The 19920-nt window shown below is 39.4% G+C and overlaps 1 protein-coding gene and 1 long non-coding RNA gene across 3 annotated transcripts in view; one reads left to right on the top strand and one right to left on the bottom strand.

Moving 5' to 3' along the window:
- The window catches only part of LOC132710003 (uncharacterized), a 16578-nt gene extending 10286 nt beyond the window's left edge, over positions 1–6292 (bottom strand). Inside the window, exons 1-2 of the long non-coding RNA XR_015732612.1 lie at positions 5563–6292; positions 1516–5100 (exon numbers count right to left, since the gene is read on the bottom strand). This is a non-coding gene — a long non-coding RNA (uncharacterized LOC132710003). The remainder of the gene's footprint in view (positions 1–1515; positions 5101–5562) is intronic.
- CDC23 (cell division cycle 23) lies at positions 5765–19920 on the top strand. Of its 2 annotated transcripts, none has more exons than XM_060688466.2 (16): positions 5765–6123; positions 7524–7596; positions 8853–8990; positions 9105–9147; positions 10289–10394; positions 11280–11412; positions 11696–11873; positions 12854–12951; positions 13889–13970; positions 14081–14234; positions 14967–15086; positions 15586–15661; positions 16522–16583; positions 16923–17001; positions 17476–17595; positions 18525–19920. In XM_060688466.2, the coding sequence occupies exons 1-16, from the start codon at positions 5765–5767 to the stop codon at positions 18696–18698; spliced, it is 1995 nt and encodes a 664-aa protein (XP_060544449.2). In that variant the 3' UTR covers positions 18699–19920. The 2 variants fall into 2 exon arrangements, with proteins under 2 accessions (XP_060544449.2, XP_060544448.1); XM_060688465.2 differs by having other exon boundaries at positions 5917–6123; positions 17476–17617.

Below are 19920 nucleotides of genomic sequence, written 5' to 3'. Positions count from 1 at the left end.
TGCTGTTGAAATTCATAGACAGTGGCAAGAAAAAAAAAAGAATAAAGGCAAGGTGGCAAGATACAGATAAAGTAGAACCTCTGGTCATGACCATAATTCATTCCATAACTTTGGTTGCAACCCGATTTGGTTGTGACCCGAACCTAATTTCCGATTATTGTTGGAAAGATATTTCCTAGCAGCGGGAGCGAAAGTCTTGTGCAGCCAATGGCATGGAAGGAGAAATCGGCTGTGTTTGGTCACAACCCGAGTATGTGTTTGTGACCAGATTCAAAAATTTTGTGGATTTTTTGGTCGGAACCCGATTTGGTCGTGGTCAGAAGCATACGTGACCAGAGATTCTACTGTACCAAATAAAATAAACTATACAGCAAGAGAACTAAGGAAGAAGCCAAAGAATAAAAAGACTTAAAAGTAAATATAATTATGTCCTTGCCCATCAAGGAAACAAAACAGACTTGCAAAGCCTTCCAAAAGGCTACCTGGCACCATGTAATTGACATGTTTTCTTCACAATATCCTGGCTTTGCTTTCTGGCAAACCACCTTAATGGGGAGGGAAAAAGAACTGCCTGCAGAGATTCCAACAGGCTATAAGAGCCAGCACTGGAATCATGCTGATGAACCAAACAAAGTAATAATCGTAAGATTAAACATAATGTAGTCATACTTACACGAAGAGGAATTTGAAAACATGAGATGTACAATGGAAACCCATCAAGATGTAATGCAAAATGCAGATAAATACATTCATTATGAACTCTAAAAGGATATTTCCACTCCTTTTGGGGTTTCAAATTTATTTAACATTATAATCACATAGGACGGTCTACTTCTGCAAAATGCTCTTTGCCAGGATCAAACATTATTCTGGCTGAATCACTTTTACTATAAACTGTGGGCTTGAGGTCTCTAACCTTACAAATAAACCTCTACAACCCAGTAATTGTTGCTTCTTAGCAATTTATTCATGTAATGGGCACATTAGCCTTCATCTTTTTTTATTGATTCTCGGTCATTCTCTTGCTAGCAGATTGTTCCAGGGGAAAGTAGAGATTATTAGTCTAAAATTGGGCTGTAGTGCAGTGATGTGATGAACTAACTTCTGCTCTTCCAATGGCTCCTCACTTAATGTCAGCTAAGTTAATCTGCAGCTCTTTCAGATGCTATCAGCTTCATGTACAGCGTATTTAATTAGCCTCTTGCTTTAAAAGCCAGCCCTGGGTGTCACTTAAAAGATGCATTTATTACATACTGGAGTGACAGAATGAATTACGAGCTCTCATTATGAAGCCAGTCTGGAGAAATTGGATTACTGAACTCTTAGTGATCAAATACCCTTTCACCCTTTTTTTTTTTGGCTCCAGCTTTCAAGGAAAAGCCCAAAGCGCCATCTTCTGCTCACTAACTGGAACCAAAAATAATGTGAGCACTCAGCTCCGTCCAAAGGGATTTGCTAAGAGGGAGATCTTTGGCATTTAGAACTAGCCTTCTGTTCATCAGTTAAATCACTTACCTATTCTGCTTCTGTGGGCATGCCAGGTGCCAGACAGAAACGCTGAAACTTCCTAACAGCTATCTAATGCACAATCAGGAGAGATTGATAAAACTGGCAGACTGACTCTGGGAAACACAGGATGCATCAGGAGTTAGAAGGCCTAAAGAGAAACACGAAATTAAAACTGACCTTCGTATGAATATACTATTCTCAAAGGATAAAGCAGCTGAAGGGTACTGCAATGTATTTGCATCCAGCAGAGCTATAGAAACTTTTTTATTCTTGCATATTGCAAGTTTCAAATTGAGTATAGGGGAGGGAACTGTCAGAAATCCTTTGTACCCTTATAAAGGCCAGCTGACACAAATGACTATACATACTTTCACGCTCATCTTGGTGAACCTGGAACATGCTGCCATCGTGTGTGTGTGTGTGTGTGTGTGTGTGTGTGTGTGTGTGTGTGTTAACATATAGGCATTATGATTTTCAGAAAATAGGTTCTCTTTCAAATACAAAGATTATTATTAGAAAAATAGGTTTGGATGGATAAAAAAGTTTGGATGCTTGGAAAGTTTGGAAGCATCCAAAAGTTTGGATGAATAATAATGGATAATGGAGCTGCTGATCCAGTTCTACAGAGGAATTATTGAGTCTGTCATCTGCACCTCTATAACTGTCTGGTTTGGTTCTGCAACTCAACAAGACAGACACAGACTTCAGAGGATAATTAGAACTGCAGAAAAAACAATGGCTACCAACCTGCCTTCCATTGAGGACCTGTATACTGCATGAGTCAAAAAAGGGGCTGTGAAAATATTTACAGACCCCTCACATCCTGGACATAAACTGTTTCAACTCCTACCCTCAAAATGATGCTATAGAGCACTGCACACCAGAACAACTAGACAAGAACAGTTTTTTCCCGAACATCATCGCTCTGCTAAACAAATAATTCGCGCAACACTGACAAACTATTTACTAAGTCTGCAGTACTATTAATCTTCTCATCTTCACATCGTTCCCATCACCCATCTCCTTCCACTTATGACTGTAACTTTGTTGCTTGTATCTTTACGATTTATATTGATATTGTTTCCTGATTGCTTATTTGTACCCTATGATTATCATTAAGTGTTGTACCTTATGATTCTTGATGAACGTATCTTTTCTTTTATGTACACTGAGAGCATATGCATCAAGACAAATTCCTTGTGTGTCCAATCACACTTGGCCAATAAAAAATTCTATTCTGTTCTGTTCTGTTCTGTTCTGTTCTGTTCTGTTCTATTCTATTCTATTCTATTCTATTCTATTCTATTCTATTCTATTCTATTCTATTCATCTGAACCAAAGCTACCTCACACAAAGCTGTTATGAAATTAAAATGGGATAATCCATGAACTTTTTATTCCATTTGTATCCCAGCTTTCCTCCACGGATATCAAACAAATACATATGTAATCATTTCACTGTATTCATTTGCTTAAGATCTTCTGTTTAACTCAAAATTATGTATAACAATATATCACCTGAAGTTCTTGAAGGAAAACCAAATACATACAATGCAAATATGATTATTGACATTGCTTTGTAATAGACAGAAAGTCCGAGCACAGAAAAGTCTTCTGTTTTATTTCCCCTGCAGATGAATATAGCAAGGGGAGTGGGAGTTGGGGGCTGAAGTATTAACTCTGTGCATGTGTATATTCCTGAGAACAGGAATCTAATCTAATCTTTGATGGGCTGACATCAGCCAAGATCTGTTTCTACAGTTGGTACTTCTTGTCTTTGAGAAAATAACACAATATTGTAGAGATAAACGTACTAAGCCAAACTACCTCCTACAGTAGTTTTCTAGTTGAATTAAAAATTTCAAAATATATAACTGTGAAAATAGAACATCTTTCTTCAGGGTTCCTTCATGTTTCAGTCAGAAGTCAGATTTGGAAGAGCCATTTACAGAAATTCAACCGAAGCATTTTTGACATACAGCAATGGCTGTCCAGTCTCTGCTTGAACTAGCAAAGGAGAATACACAAGTTCCTTAAGCAATTGTTTCCATTTTTCCTAATATTCAGAATCAACATTGCTATTGTGTAAGATAATTATTCCATGCCTTGCACTCTGGGATAATAGAGAACAAGTCTTGATGCAGGATCCAATCTGGGTCGGTCACCAGGACTAACAATTTTGTCTTCTGAGCTTTCAGACTCGTACTGGAGCCCAACTTCAGGGAACTTCTCTCTAGCAGAGTGTCTACACACTGTGCTAGAGAGAAATTTCCTGAAGATGGGCTCCAGTACGAGTCTGAAAGCTCAGAAGACAAAATTGTTAGTCCTGGTGACTAACCCAGATTGGATCCTGTAACATTATCCTGGGACACGCCTTTATTTGTGAAACAAATCTTGATTTCTGTATTGACCATCATACCAGCAGGATGATGGACAAAAATATCTCCGGGAGTAGCTGTTCCACAATATAGGTGCCATCCCTGAAAAGTTCTGCCTCTGAGACCCCCATTCCCTTACCTTTTTGTGAATTGTGAACAATTAAGTGTCCTTCTTTGGGAACTGCATAGAAAACATTCTAGTATGTGAAAACAAATTTGTAAGCCCAAGAGAACCAAAAATTTAGGACTTTACAAGATGATACCTGGACTTTGAACAAACCCAGAAAACTATTGAATTGGGTAGGCCAAAAATTTTGGAACTTTTTTTTTGCTTGAGGGTGGGAGAGATAAAGGGAGCAAAACAATTGTTCTAAGAGTCATAAGATGTGATATATTTATTTTGCCCCTTTGCTTTGCATCCAAAAACAACAAAAGCTTCTTTTGTTGCTTCTTGCTGCTGAAAATCAGAAATGTTTGCTGCTTTATCTCCAAGCATTTGATGTAGGATTACTCTGAGTTTTCAAGAGACCCGGGGGGGGGGGGGGGCGGAACGGATAGGACAGTGCGGACTCTTGTTTTTATGGGCTGCAGGTCATATCATCAAGTACACAGAATACACAAGTACCAACAGACATGGCTCAGTTCTCAGATTGATATCAGTTCAGGAGATGGTCTTCTCCAAGCTCCTAATGCCCACCAGTTTGATAGTTCATAGAAAAACAGTAAAAAAAAAAGAAAAGAAAAGAAAAAGAGGAAGGTCTTGCCCTGATATATGTTGATACTGGCAATTAGTTCAGTTGCTGGCATTGTTACCCTGCCCCTCTTTCCTCTCAATACACTTTGAGAGAGAAATGTATGCTTGGAAAAGAAATTCCCCTTGGGTTCAGGCAGAGACCAAAAGCTTGACACTGGGAAAGGATGGGATGATAAACAAATCAGAGGTAAATGAAATGTAGACAATACCACCAATAAAAATTACATTAACTGCACTCATTGAAAAGAAAAAAGAAAACTGAGACTAATGGCAATGAAATAGAGGCATCCCATCAGTGGCAAACATAAATATAAGCAGGAAGCCGGGACTGGCATTAAATGAGGAGGTAGATGATGGTTCAAAAAGATTCTCCTCCAGTGTCTTAATGGCCAAGCAGAAAGGAGGTGCTTATCTGTGGCAAGTAGAGAAATCCTCCATAAATTGCTGCTGAATTATGAATCTGTGGAAAAGGAGAACGTCTGAAATTATTGGAAGCCATAATATTAGCTGTATTTATTCAATTTATCAGTTCAATTATTTCCATTCAACTTAATCGAATGCTTGGAAAAGATAATTTAGGCATAGAGCAAATGCCTGGCTCTGGGAAAGGATGAGATGGTAAACAAATCAGTGATATTAAATTGAATTCAGATGGCCTATGATTAAATGAAATCATACGTACCATTCTTTTTAACTCTCCCATTTCTTCATCTAGTCCTTCAAAATTTTAAATTCGAATTTATATATATTTATATATATAATTTATATATATATATATATAATATATATATATTAGTTATTTACTTATAAGAATTTTCTGTAACTACGGAAGTAGAGTCACGGGGGCTTCCTGGGGCTCAGAAAGATGGGGATGATGAATTTTTTTGTTTTTTACAGATACAGTAATAACGTTGCCACGCACCTTTCCACCCGACGCGAAAAAACCCAGCCAATAACCCTGGTATCCGGCTAGCGTTTACAGGAAGGACATGCGCATTCCCCCAATAGATACGATCCCCCCACACCCTCCCCAAAAAAACAAAGCACCCCAGAAAGGGTGCCAGATCTCGCAGCCCTTCACACGTGAAAAAGGCCGAAGGGGAGAGCGGCTCTTGGTCCCTTGTATGCCACCTCCTTTCCTCGAGCCTGTCATCTCTCAGCCAATGAAGACTCCGGATTTCGGTCCCCTCCGTCGCTATTCGTCAGCCAGCGCAAAAAAAAAAAAAAAAAAGGAGAGGGACGAATCCTCCAATAGCCTCCCGAGTTATGTGCGGCGCGCGCGCTCCGAGGCCCCCGAGTTTGCCAGACCCGAGCTGGGGGAGGCTGGGAAGATGGCGGCGGGAGCGTCGGTTTCGGGGCCGACGGCGGCAGCAGGGGCCGACTTCGCTTGTGCGGATTTCTCCGACTTGCGGGAGATCAAGAAGCAGCTGCTGGATGTGGCGGAACGGAGCCGGGAACGCGGCCTTCAGCATAGTGGGAAATGGTACGGGGACGCCGAGGGGGAAGGACGCCCAGGGAACGGTCCCTTTTGTAGGCTGCTCTTCCGAGGTGGCGGCGGTGGCGGTGAGGAGGCGGGAGGATTTGCGTTGGCGAGAAGGGAAGCGAGGAGGCTCGCTGCGCTTTTGCCTCTTGCGGGCGCTTGCTTGGAGAACGTCGATCTGTGCGGTTGCTAAGAGCCGAAAACGACTTGATGACGTTCAGGAGATCCAAATCGATGCAGGCAGTTCCTTAAGTCTCAGAAGTAACGGAACTGCCCGATATGAACTCTTTAAGGGGCCTGGTGGCGTTTGGGTGTGGGAGGAAACAAATTTAGTTTGTTTCGCTATAAACAAAACAAGTTTATAGCGGATAGCAATAGCACTTAGTTCTGCAACCCAACAAGACAGACACCCACAGACTTCAGAGGATAATTAGAACTGCAGAAAAAACAGTTGCTACCAACCTGCTTTCCATTGAGGACCTGTATACTGCACGAGTCAAAAAGAGGGCTGTGAAAATATTTAAAGACCCCTCGCATCCTGGACATAAACTGTTTCAACTCCTACCCTCAAAACAACACTATAGAGCACTGCACACCAGAACAACTAGACACAAAAACATTTTTTTCCCGAACGCCATCACTCTGCTAAACAAATAATTCCCTCAATGCTGTCAAACTAGTTACTAAGTCTGCATTACTATTAATCTTCTCGTTCCCATCACCCATCTCCTTCCACTTATGACTGTATGACTGTAACCTGGTTGCTGGTATCCTTACGATTTATATTGACTGTTTCCCTATGACTATCATTAAGTGTTGTACCTTATGATTCTTGATGAATGTATCTTTTCTTTTATGTACACCGAGAGCGTATGCACCAATACAAATTCCTTGGGTGTCCAATCACACTTGGCCAAAAAAGAATTCTATTCTATTCTGTTCTGTTCTGTTCTTACACTTATACACCGCTTGATAGTGCTTTACAGTCCTCTCTAAGCGGTTTACAGAGTCAGCCTATTGCTCCCCCCCCGCCCCCCCCAAATCTGGGTCCTGCTGATCATATAGCATTTTAGCAAGCAGCCTATAGATGTGCAACTTTAAGGTAGCAGTTGCAGCTGGGAGGGCTTCCCCTAGTGTGAAGTTATTATGAGTCCATGATTGCTAGGTTCATATATGATATATGACGATTTGTTTAACTGGGAGTTATTGAATGATCTATAATTGATTGACTTTGGAAAACATGCTAAGATGTAAATTGAGTTGCAAACCAAGAACTGGTTCACAGAATATGCCTAGCTAGAACTGAGTAAATGGTATTGTGTAAACTTAAGACAATGTGTTATAATTAACCAGGCAGTTTATAAGCAGTGTTTGCTTTAACACAGTGGATGTTATTGTTGCAGGGCCTCAGAACTGGCCTTTGCTTTGGACCCTCTACCCTTGAATGAACTACCGCCTGTTCCTGAACTTACAGAGGTAAGGATAATTGTCTGTATTGTCTGTGTAATACTAAACTAAAAATTATTACTTCAATGATATTGTAAAATCCAGGGACATTGTATATTAATAGTTGGTGATATATGCTAAGCCTGCAGCCCCAAATTTACTTGGGAATAAGATTCATTGAACATAATTTTTATTTATGATTGTATTGTGTATCTCTGACCTATTGTTTGTTTGAAAATCTTTAGCCTGAAAGGCTCCCAGTACTACTAATTGATCAATTTAAAAATATCGTTCTTGGCTTTAGGATTACAATTTTTTAAAAAGATATGAAAAAGGAAATTGATAACTTGTGAAAACAAAACTACTCAGGAATCAGTTTAATGATGTAAGATCTTAGCCTTCCTCTCTACAGCCTGATGGAGTGAATTTTGGACTGTATTGAGAGTGGTAAATTCTCATTAAATCTTCTCAAAAGAAGATATGATGATTCTTTTTCTGAAAACAGAGGGCGAAATTTAAGATGTCCTGGTATTCCATTGTATGTTTCATTTTTCTCTCATAACCTACCAGTCCAGCTATTCTAGAATTGTTTGTTGTAGTTTTATAAAAATAGATTTTCTGAAAGTGATTTCTTATGTTCCAAACATAGTGTAGATCTGATTTGCTAGGTTTTGCACATTATTGAAGAGTACTTATATACTGCTCCATAGTGCTTTACTGCACTCTCTGAGAAGTTTACACAGTCAACATATTGCCCTAACAATCTGGGTCCTCATTTTACCGACTTCGGAAGGATGGAAGGCTAAGTCAACCTTGAGCTAGTCAGGCTCTTGGCTATGGGCAGCATTGGTCTGCAGTACTGCATTCTAACCACCGCACTACTGGGGGTCATTTATTATTAAATATATAATAATCATTCTCAGAGAAGCACAAATCTTAATTTGTTGTAGCCAATACAGTTTGAAAATTCACAATTTAATTAATGTATTAAATTCACAATTTAACGTTGCTGTTTATAATGGGAATTGGGAACAGGTGGGTCTTCCAAATGCTACTGAACTACAATTCCTACCAAGCCTCAGTATGTCCAGGCTGTGTAGACTGGAATTGCTGTGAGTTATAGTTCAGCACTGTTGGAAGGGATTAGGTTTTCCCACTTTTAAGGAAATTAGAGAATTGAAAGCCTGTTGTTCAAGAATAATATGTTCTTTCCCACAAGCTTTCCGTGCAAGCAATGTGTCATTTGTTATGGAGCAGTTTAACATTGATTTCTCTTTTTTTCACAGGAAGATGCTTGTGATTTGGATGCTTACACTCTTGCCAAATCTTACTTTGATCTAAAAGAATACGACAGAGCAGCCTACTTTCTAAGAAACTGCAAGAGCCCAAAAGCCTATTTTTTGTATATGTACTCCAGATATCTGGTGAGCTATTACTACTTCCTTTCTGTTTCTGATGGTCAAACCAGTGTGATAAATATGAGAATATAATACGATTTACACTTGCTTAATCTTAAGTTAATTGTTCTTTGTTTTCAGTCTGGTGAGAAAAAGAAAGATGATGAGACAGTGGATAGTCTAGGTAAGGAACCCAAGGTAAATCTTTCATTTGACTTAGTTTGATTGTTGATATGCAGTTTCTTAGGCATTGTTCTTTAGAAGAAGGGTGTCATGCCCCCGTCGGAGCCTGAATCTGTAGGGGAATATTAGCTGGAACCTGAGCCAACAGAAATTGAGGGGACGGCTTTTTGTCTCTGGAAAAAAATGGGGAAGGCCAGGGCCTTTCATGATTATGACAGCTTGTATACAGGGCGGAACAGGGACAGGATGAACATGAGAGATAGAGCTCAGGCGAGGAGCAAGGACCACCCTCTCCTGATCCAAGAGCTCAGAGAGTGGACAGAAGACATGAACAGCGCAGACTGATCAGGCTACTCGGGAGAAAAGTGCCCCGCCCATCTTCACAAGATGGGGAATGAGACTTAAGGAGACGCTGTGAGGAGGGGCATTTGTTGGGAACAAATGCCGAGTTCCTGAAGTGTTGAGTGCTGGCGTTTGAACTTTCTGAGAGTCCTTGCATTCTTTCTGGCATTCTGGACTAATTACCTGGATCTTTTGCTTCCTGAACTCCTTGATTTGCCCTGCTGGATTTATTGCTGTCCAGCCCTGGTGTACATAGCGCTGGGCTGGACTAATTGCAGCCAGAGGGTGCTTGAGGTTTGTGTGGGGGTTTGTTATCACTTTGCTCTGGGACTTGCCAGAAACGTGGGAGCGTTTGGAGAAATTTGGAGCAATAGAGAAGCGGTTTGAACTGCCAGCTGTTTTGTGTTATCTCTGTGCCGTGCCCCGGGTTATCACAAAGGGTGCAATTCTTAGCATAGCTAGGCAGAAAAATCAATTCTCAATATGATACTTTATGGAAAACACAACAGCCTAACAATATAACACTGAAAATGATGTAGCTCAGAGTTATCTTAATAAATTCCAGGCCATATAGATCTAAATGCAATGGTACAAATACAGTATATGTGTTTTATCCTTGATTGCTGTGTAAGAGATTTTGAAAGCCTGAGAAAGATTATTTTATCACCTGAAATGTAAAACACTTCTGATCTGGAAGGATGTGAAATTGTAAATTACACATCCATTGTTAGCATGCAAAATATGATTATATGACAGTGCAGAAAAGGTGACAATTAAAAGGCAGTTTTCTTTCTCTACAGGTCCCTTAGAGAAGGGACAGGTGAAGAATGAAGTTCTGAGAGAATTAAGAGTTGAACTTAGCAAGAAGCATAAAGCCCGAGAATTGGATGGATTTGGACTTTATCTGTAAGTTTGTATGAGATAACCAGTAATATAAGCCATATAGAAGCATTTGCATTCATATGTGAAACAGAAATTGTGAAAATAGCAAGGCTTTTTTTCCCCGGTTTATTTGTCTGCTATTCATTGTATAGCATCATAAATTGGGGCCACATCAGGGGTGGAATGCTCCTGGTTCCGACCAGATGGCCGGTCCGGTAGCAATGGCGGCGGGTGGTTCGGAGAACCGGTAGCAAAAATCCATGCCCACCACCACCACCACAATCACCATGCCCAGCTGAGCTGCACGATTATCAGAGGCTTTTTTTTTTTTACACTTTTAAAAGCATTTTTTCTACAACTTCTTCCGCCGACAAAATGCTTTTAAAAGTAAAAAAAAAGCCTCTGATGATCGTGCAACTCAGCTGGGATCGTCAGAGGCTTTTCAAAACATTTTTTTAACCACCTCTTCCGCTGAAGAAGTTGCAGAAAAAAATGCTTTAAAAGTGTCTCTGATGATCCCAGCTGAGTTGCCTGATAGTTTTAAAAAATGCTTTGAAAAGTCTCTCTGACGATCAGGCAACTCAGCTGGGATCATCAGAGAGATGATGCATTTTTTTCTGCAACCTCTTCAGTGGAAGAGGTGGTTTAAAAAATGCTTTGAAAAGGCTCTGACGATCCCAGCTGTGTTGCCTCATTGGCAGAGGCTTTTCAAAGCATTTTTTTGCTTTTGCAGAAAAAATGCTTTGAAAAGTTAAAAAAAAAAAGTTGGCCAGGCCCACCCAGTAACATTACCACCACCCCCACCAAGCCATGCCCACAGAACCGGTAGTAACAAATTTTACATTTCACCCCTGGGCCACATGATTACAGAGTTTTGCCCTTACAGTCTTTGCCTTTGTGTCCCATTAGGTATGGAGTTGTATTGCGAAAACTGGATCTCGTGAAAGAGGCTATTGATGTGTTTGTTGAAGCAACCCATATTCTGCCATTGCATTGGGGAGCCTGGCTGGAGCTTTGTAACTTGATCACAGACAAAGAGACGGTAAATTGTAGGATAACTTCATGCCCAATCCTTGTTTTCTCCCATTGCTTGATCATTAAGCGTTGGCTGGTCTAGATTTGATATTGTTCATGGTGTTTTTCTGATGAAGAAAAAACAAATCTAGCCTACCTCTTAATTAAATAAATAGCCTTGGAGGTTTTTACTGTAATCCTTTCTAAAGATCTATTCATATGAGCAGACGCAGTGATTCCTACAATTCAGGGGAGGTGCAATAGACTCCTTCTCTAAGTGTGTTCCTCTTCTATTTGGTGCTTGCTGCCAGCTGAAGTTCCTGTCCTTGCCAGATACCTGGATGAAGGAGTTCTTCCTGGCACACATATACACAGAGCTGCAACTGATAGAGGAGGCCTTGCAGAAATACCAGAGTCTCATAGATGTTGGGTTTTCCAAGAGCACCTACATAATCTCCCAGATTGCAGTGGCCTATCATAACATTCGAGGTCAGTGAATCTTTTTAAGCTTGGTGTGGGAGGGTCTCTTTATAGTTCCATTATGCGCTGATCAGAATAACTGTTGGAAGGGACTTTGGAGGTCTTCTAGTCATCCCCCTGCTCCAGCAGGAGACCCTTCGCCATTCTGAACAAATGGCTGTCCAGTCACTTATTAAAAACCTCGTGATGGAATACCCACAATTTCTGAAGGCAAGCCATTCCACTAGTTAATTGTTCTCACTGTCAGGAAATTTCTCATTACTTCTAGCTTGGTTCTCACCTTGATTAGTTTTCCATCCATTGCTGTTTGTCCCGCCTTCTGGTACTTCGGAAAATAGCTTGACTCCCTCTTCTTTGTGGCTGCCCCTCAAATATTGGAACTCTGTTATCATGTCACCCCTAGTCTTTCTTTTCACTGGACTACACATACTGAATTCCTGGAACCATTCTTCTTATATTTTAGCCTCCATCCCCTTAATCATCTTTGTTGCTCTTCTCTGCACTCTTTCCAGAGTCACAACATCTTTTTTATATTGTGGCGATTAAAAATGGAGGCAGTATTCCAAGTGTAGTGTTACCAAAGCATTGTAAAGCAGTACTAACACTTCTTGTGATCTTGATTCTGTCCTTCTGTTAATGCAGTTTAGGATTGCATTGGGTTTTTTGGAGGCTGCAGCACAGTGCTGACTCATATTTAAGGGATTGTCTACTAAGACTCCTAGATCCCCCTCGCAGTTGCTGCTATTGAGTAAGGTTCCACCTATTTCGTACACATACATTTGGTTTTTCTTGCCTAAGTGTAAAGCCTTGCTTCTCTCACAATTGATTTTCATTTTGTTAGATAGGGCCCAGTGCTCAGGTCTGCCAAGATCCATCTGGATCTTGGGCCTATCTTCCGGGGTGTTGGTGTTGCCTGCAAATTTGATGAGTGCTCCTTCTATTTCCTCATCTAAATCGTTTACGATCATGTCATGTTGCTTTTTCTTCAGATATTGACAAAGCACTATCCATCTTTAATGAATTAAGAAAACAAGACCCTTTCAGGATAGAAAATATGGATACTTTCTCGAACTTGCTTTATGTCAGAGTAAGTATCTTTTGTATTATTCACAGCCATACAATGTGTTCGCACTGTCAACAATGTCTGAAGCAGCTTCCAACTCTTCCGATGCTTTCAATCACTCTCTGCATGGAAATCCAGTTTCCACATAGTTAGCAGCCACCTTTGATTTAGACGTCTTCTGTTCATTTGACTTGCTTTGCAACTCTCCTGTGCAATGCTGTCCTTATTCCCTGTTCCACACACACCAGCACAGCATCTCTTCCTAACACACCTATATTTTGATATAGAAAGATGCAGTTCATGCATCAAAGTTCTGGAGAAAAGGAAAAAAAGCAGGAAGGGAGGACTTACGCAGACTGTTGCATGTGACTTTACTACAAATAGCTTTCAAACATTCCAAAGCCCTAAAATATCTCACCGCTTTTGCTGAAAATCAAGATCCCTTCAAATCAAGCTGATGCTTGCCTGGATACATCCATATAGGTTTTCTTGGCAACACGGGTTGTTTGGGATATTTGTTTGCCTTCCCGTCTCCTCCAAGTACTAACAATGTTTGATCTTAATTATCTCTTTCCAAAATCGGCCAGTGTTACCTAATGCTGCCATCTGCTGTGACTTTACAGAAAACTAGTGGGATAATATAGTGGGTTTGTTGGGTAATTAGGTTACAGTATTGCTACAATAATCAAATAGGGTTGTGGTATAATTTGTTTGATTTTATACCTTTCTTTGCTTGGTTATCTAGAAACAACAAATAACAGTAATAAAGTACCAGAAATCACCTTGATGGATTTGTTTCTAAACTTGTAGTGTGGCAGTCAAATTCTTAAGGTTAAGTAGGTTAAGTAGATTCAACCAAGTGGCTGAATCTGAGACCTGAAGTACTGTATTTCCTAATTTCCTTTTGCAGCAGAGTAAATTTTCAATTTTCCCCCTCGCTCCTTTCTCCTCCCCTTACTAGGGTATGAAGCCCGAATTGAGCTATTTGGCCCATAACCTATGTGAGATTGACAAGTATCGTGTAGAAACTTGCTGTGTAATTGGTGAGAAACTTTACATTTTCTTTTCTTGAAGAAGCTGATTTTTTTCCCTCTTAAACAGTGCCCGTGAAGCTATTATTTTCTTTCTTTTTCCTCATTTTTTTTAAATTTAGGGAATTATTACAGTTTGCGTTCCCAGCATGAGAAAGCAGCACTCTATTTTCAGCGAGCACTGAAGCTGAATCCTCGGTATCTTGGAGCATGGACCCTGATGGGGCATGAATACATGGAGATGAAAAATACATCAGCAGCTATTCAAGCATATAGGTATGTGCATGTAAGAGTTAGCTCTACTGCCTAGAGCTGGAAATGCTTTAACTGGGTGTTACCTTTTAAAGAACTTTTACCCTGTCCCAAACGAAATGGTCTGGGTATCGAATGAGAAAAGATTTGTAGCAATAGCATTTAGACTTATATACCGCTTCATAGTGCTTTACAGCCCTCTCTAAGTGGTTTACAGAGTCAGCATATTGCCCCCAATAATCTGGGTCTTCATTTTACTGACTTCGGAAGGATGGAAGGTTGAGTCAACCATGAACCGGTCAAAAACGAACTGCTGACAGTCAGCAGAATTAGCCTGCAATATTGCATTCTAACCACTGCGTCACCACAGCTCTCTTATAGAAAAAAAATATTTACTAGATGCAATCTATTAACATAACTTTAAGCCTAAAATATAATTATGGTTTTCACAGTCAGTGTAGGGAGGAAAAAATGACAGGAAATAGGGTTGTTTTCTCTTACTTAGGAAAACCAAGGAGGATAGCAGCTGCTTGTCCCCTTGGCAGGAGAGAGTTCCATAATGTGGAGGCTACTGCAGAGAATGCTTACCACCTCAATCACACCTCACTTACCTCTAAAAAGAACCTTTTCTTATCATAAATAAAACACTTTTTTTCCTTTCTCTTCCCTCACAATTCTTTTCCTTCCAAAATAAATAAAAAAATGTGATGATTTTAGCTATATTACTCTTTTTTTTTCAAATGCCTCCTCTGTTAGACATGCCATTGAAGTGAATAAAAGAGACTACAGAGCATGGTATGGCCTGGGGCAAACATATGAGATTCTCAAGATGCCATTTTACTGCCTTTATTATTACCGACGAGCCCATCAACTCAGGTAAAACAGTGAGCATGGTTATCCCTATTGCCGATTTTTAAAAAAATCAAATATCTTGGTATGTGAAGTTAAATTATTATATATGAAATAAATTCTTTATTTGGAAGTAAAGAATAATGCCCTGCAAATGATAAAACCTTGGTTTTAAGTGGTTTTCAGACTACTAGCTTTATAAAAGGCAAAGGATTATAAATTGCAAAGAATTACAAAGATAAAAATTTCATAAACGAATTATTGTGGAAAAAATAAGTCCTGTGCTTATTTAATGTTAACCTTCAGGGTTTGGGGTTTTTTTGGCCCAGTTTGATGAATAAAGCCATGACATTAGTTGATATTAGGGTAAGTTCTGCCAGTAGTCAAATTTGACAAATCCCATTGCCAAAATCTGATAAGTCTTTAATTTTTTAACTTTGTGGTGAAGCTAACTGCTCAGCAAGTTATAGATGATTTTAAATGATTTTAGTCTTTTTGTCAGCTAGGTATCTTGTGTTTTTCGCAGACCCAATGATTCCCGTATGCTTGTTGCTCTTGGAGAATGTTATGAAAAATTAAATCAGCTAGTAGAAGCCAAAAAGGTACTAGAAAGAACAAATTTGCAAAAGGGGGGGGATTTGTGGTTTCATGGGGAATTATTGCATGTATTATGTTGCCCTAGTCTGTGCATCATCCTTTTGGTTTGTGAGATGTAGGTCATATGGTTAGGCTATCTTTGTTAAGAAAGGGACAAAAAACTTCCAAGTCCTTCGTAGAATGGAATGAAAAATTTGATTATGATGTGCATTCATTTCCACACTTTCACATGCCCAATATAATAGGGACTAGTCCTTTCTTATTGCTTCATCCTCCCAGATGAAGAAAAAGAATGTCACTCAAACTCAGTGTTATAAAGTTATTTTCATTCCCAAGTCCTGATAATAAAGTTACAAAATACAGTCAGAATAACTTAATATAAATATTACATCAGAATCAGTGAAAATCCAAAACATCAAAAAGACTTTTCATTATAATAGTGTTGCTCAATTTGTTCTGATGTTTAGGATATTTTTGCCCAGATAGAATAAGGACTTGTTGGCAAATATAACAAACGTATAGCAATTGCGAAAGAATCATTTTTATTAAACCTGTTTGTTAGTCTGATCAATGATGTTAATATCCCAGTAAATGCAAAATTCCATAATCTTTCACACCAATAACTCAAAAGTCATTTTTACTGTGCATGAGCCACCAACAAAAGGAAATGGATTTGATTATCTATAAATTAGTTTATGTGACATCTGTGATATATTTTAACTAGTTTACTCATTGGTGGTGGGGGGGGGTTGTGGTAACAAAGAGTGCCACCTGAGTCTGGAGCCCAAAGATGTGGAGAGTTGGATGGCATACAAGTTTAATAGCTTATTATTCTTTACTTCATCTTTGCTTTTATCCTTGGCAGTGTTACTGGCGAGCATATGCTGTAGGGGATGTAGAAAAAATGGCACTGGTGAAGCTAGCAAAGTGAGTATGGCATTGTATTTCTCTTGCCTTACTTCCTCTATTAAGACTGCAATATTTTAAATATGGAATGTTTCTGTTTTAAAAGGAAAGAGAAAGTGGGGCTTGTAAAGGCATGTGGGCAGCAGATGTGTTACATCATTGTACTACGGGTATTTTTCCCTAGAAATGCAGTTCATGTGTGATTAACTTTCTGAGCTTCTGCCTAAAAGCCCCTTGCAGGGTGAATCAAGTTCTACAGCTTTGTACTCAAAAGTATAATGTTGAGTAGGAACCTCCTGCTCACCTGATCTTTTTATCATCAGCCAAGAGCATCCTCTTACTATTTGTGTCCTTTCTTAGACTTCATGAGCAATTGAATGAATCGGAACAAGCTGCCCAGTGTTATATCAAATACATCCAAGATATCTATTCTTGTGGGGTAAGTGAGTTCTAAATAAATTTGAGAGGAAATATAGGAAAATCCCCAAAGTCCTTACAGGTAATCCTTGGCCTAGGATGGAATTGGGATTGGATTTTCTGTTGTAAACTGTGATGTCACATGACCGCATCACTTTGCAGCTGCAGTCCCAGTAGTCTCAGTTGCCATCATAACCCCAGGATTGTGTGGGTGGGAATCCCAGGCAAGCAAACTGGTCACTACTACAGGCAGGTGCTAGGGAGCAGGGAGGGGAGTACCATGGGTGTGTGGAAGGTGTCCGAAGTGGGCATGGGGATGGCTGTAAATGCAGGTGGCTCAGATGTTGATCACATAATCATGAAGGTGCTGAGATGGCCAGAACTTTGAAGACTCATAAGTCATTTTTTTCAACTCTAACTGAAACATTTAGTTGTGACTTTGAATGGCTGCTGAACAAATGGATGTAACCCAAGAACTACCTGTATTGTATCCCAGGAAATAGGGGAGAACTTGGAAGTAAGCACCGCCTTCCGCTACTTGGCTCAGTATTACTTCAAGTGTAAACTCTGGGATGAAGCCTCAGCCTGTGCCCAGAAATGCTGCGCCTTCAACGATGTGAGTAACAGCTCCAGTTTAAGTGAGTTTTTCACTGGGGCTTTATACCTACTTCATACCTATCCCCATATGTATGTATACAACATTAATATATGAGTCCCTTCTCCCCCTTCATTTGTCGCTAGGCCAAAAGCTGTATCCTCCATGCTTGGTGTAATTCATATCTAAAAGTAATCTGGCACAGCTACTGTTTTAACTTAGGATGGTAAAAAATAATGCCTTGTGATGAGATAGGTGGCAAATAAATTTAATAAATAATTATTTAGTAGAGGTGGCCCTTATTATTTGTAGGAATTCCATTTCAACCTAATAAGTAGATAACAAAACTGCAGCCAACGAGATCTTGGAAATAATTTATTCTATAGAGTGTATGAATTCTACAGAATTTATTCTACAAGTACTTCTTCCCAATAATTTTTTGGTTTATTCAGACATTTGTGTATTTGCAATTTGCAAACAACTTTTGGCTGTTAAAATGGTGACAAATATAACAGAGCTTACTACTTTTCTTTCTTATCAGAGAATGAAGTTCTTTAAATTAATACAGACAGATCCCAGAAAGCATATAGGCCATTACAAGAAATATTCATGTAGCTGCCTCCTCCATCACATATGATCAATACAAAAGGCAGCATATAGCTGTCTCAGTATGTTGCAGAATTCACCTTTGCTTAGCTGCCATTCAGCTGTTTAATGGACTAAGGAGATTGATACTGTAATATACTCATATGCACAAGAGATTTACCATTACTGTATATCCTCTTTTCCATCTATTGTGTGTGTACATTCTTTTTTTTTAATATAAAGCATTACCTATAGTTATAATTTAGTGTGATGTGCCTGTGCTCAGGAACATCCATATAACTTCTTTTCTATCAGCATCCTCCCTTTTTCCCCCCTTTCCTCATGCATCTGGCTTTTATTTCTAGACAAGAGAAGAAGGGAAGGCTCTTTTGCGACAAATCTTACAGTTACGAAATCAAGGGGAGACATCAAATACAGAGACGGCAGCCACACCTTTCCTACTTCCTTCTTCACTCTCTGCCAACAATACTCCAACCCGCCGAGTATCCCCACTGAATTTGTCTAATATTACACCTTGAACTGAACTACCTTTCTGTACTGGCTCAGTCGAGAGGACGATCCTGTTGTAAACTGGGTCTTTCTCTTGAATACTGCCGTTCTAGGAAGGCTTGTGTATTCAGTTCGGGTGACTGACATCACGTTGCTGAGGATGACTGTCTATTGTATTGTAACCATAAAATGGTAATAGCTCAGACAGTGCAGTGAGCTGAATTCACTGTACATCTCAGTCTTCTTACAAGTCTGGCACCTGCGAGAGAGAGAACCTCTCTTTACACTGGCTGTGGGGTTGCTTTCTGTCCCTTTCTTCATCACATGCCTTTCTGAGGATGTTGCAGTAAGATGCAAGTTATCCGTTTATCAGACTTGCGTCATATTTGAAACCGTATCACATTTATTTGAAACTGAAAAGGAGTGTCTGTGAGCACCTGACTTTGTTTTTTTATTATGTGACTAATAAAAGTTTATCTTAAAAGATAGCAACAAGATAGAGAACGTGGATGGAAAAGCGAATAGGTCACATCTAATTTAATGCTAGGCTGAAACTGGCAACATAAAGTGATGAGTCTATTTTATGCCAGCAGGTGCAGTGTTGCTGCTTTCCCACACAGGCTCTAGAAATTGTAAAGACTATTTTAATTAAATATTTTGTTAAGAATCAGGAAATTACTTGAACAAACCTGTTCATTTCTTTGACTTAGCAGCTTGTAAATGCTCAGTTTTTAAACAATGACTATGTTATTATAGCTTAATGATTGTAATCAGTCTTTAAATGTCAGGACTGTTAGAATTCAGGAATCATAAAACAATTTTGTGTGGTTAAGAATCATGTTATCATTACCGTTTATCAGTATATTTTCAAGAAATCAGATTTATGGCTTCTGACATGTTTCAGAGATGTTGAGACTTCAGTATTCATATGTAGAAGTTTATCCTCCTCAAGGAAACTCAGCGTGGGAAACAGCCTTCCAAATTTATAGCAGATAAGTCAGTATCAGCCAATTGCTTGGATCATCTACTTATAAAAAAATTCTTATAAAGTAGAAGTAATCTAGCTATCCCATACTTCTATAATTGTAAAATAATCCAACCCACTGTTGTACTGTATGGTAATCATTACATTTGGTGCCTTGTTATATTAGTGGAAACTGAAGCAAGACTGCCACCCTTTGAATAGTAGATCTATTTTTTTCCACATTAAAATCAATAAATTTGTGCACAAGGAGGTTCCTGCAAAATAGA

Source organism: Pantherophis guttatus, chromosome 2 (genome assembly GCF_059756535.1).
Source record: "Pantherophis guttatus breed Tessera chromosome 2, ASM5975653v1, whole genome shotgun sequence".
Classification (NCBI taxonomy): Eukaryota; Metazoa; Chordata; class Lepidosauria; order Squamata; family Colubridae; genus Pantherophis; species Pantherophis guttatus.
The sequence above is the reverse complement of the archived record's forward strand: the minus strand, read 5'-3'. Positions and strand labels throughout refer to the sequence as shown.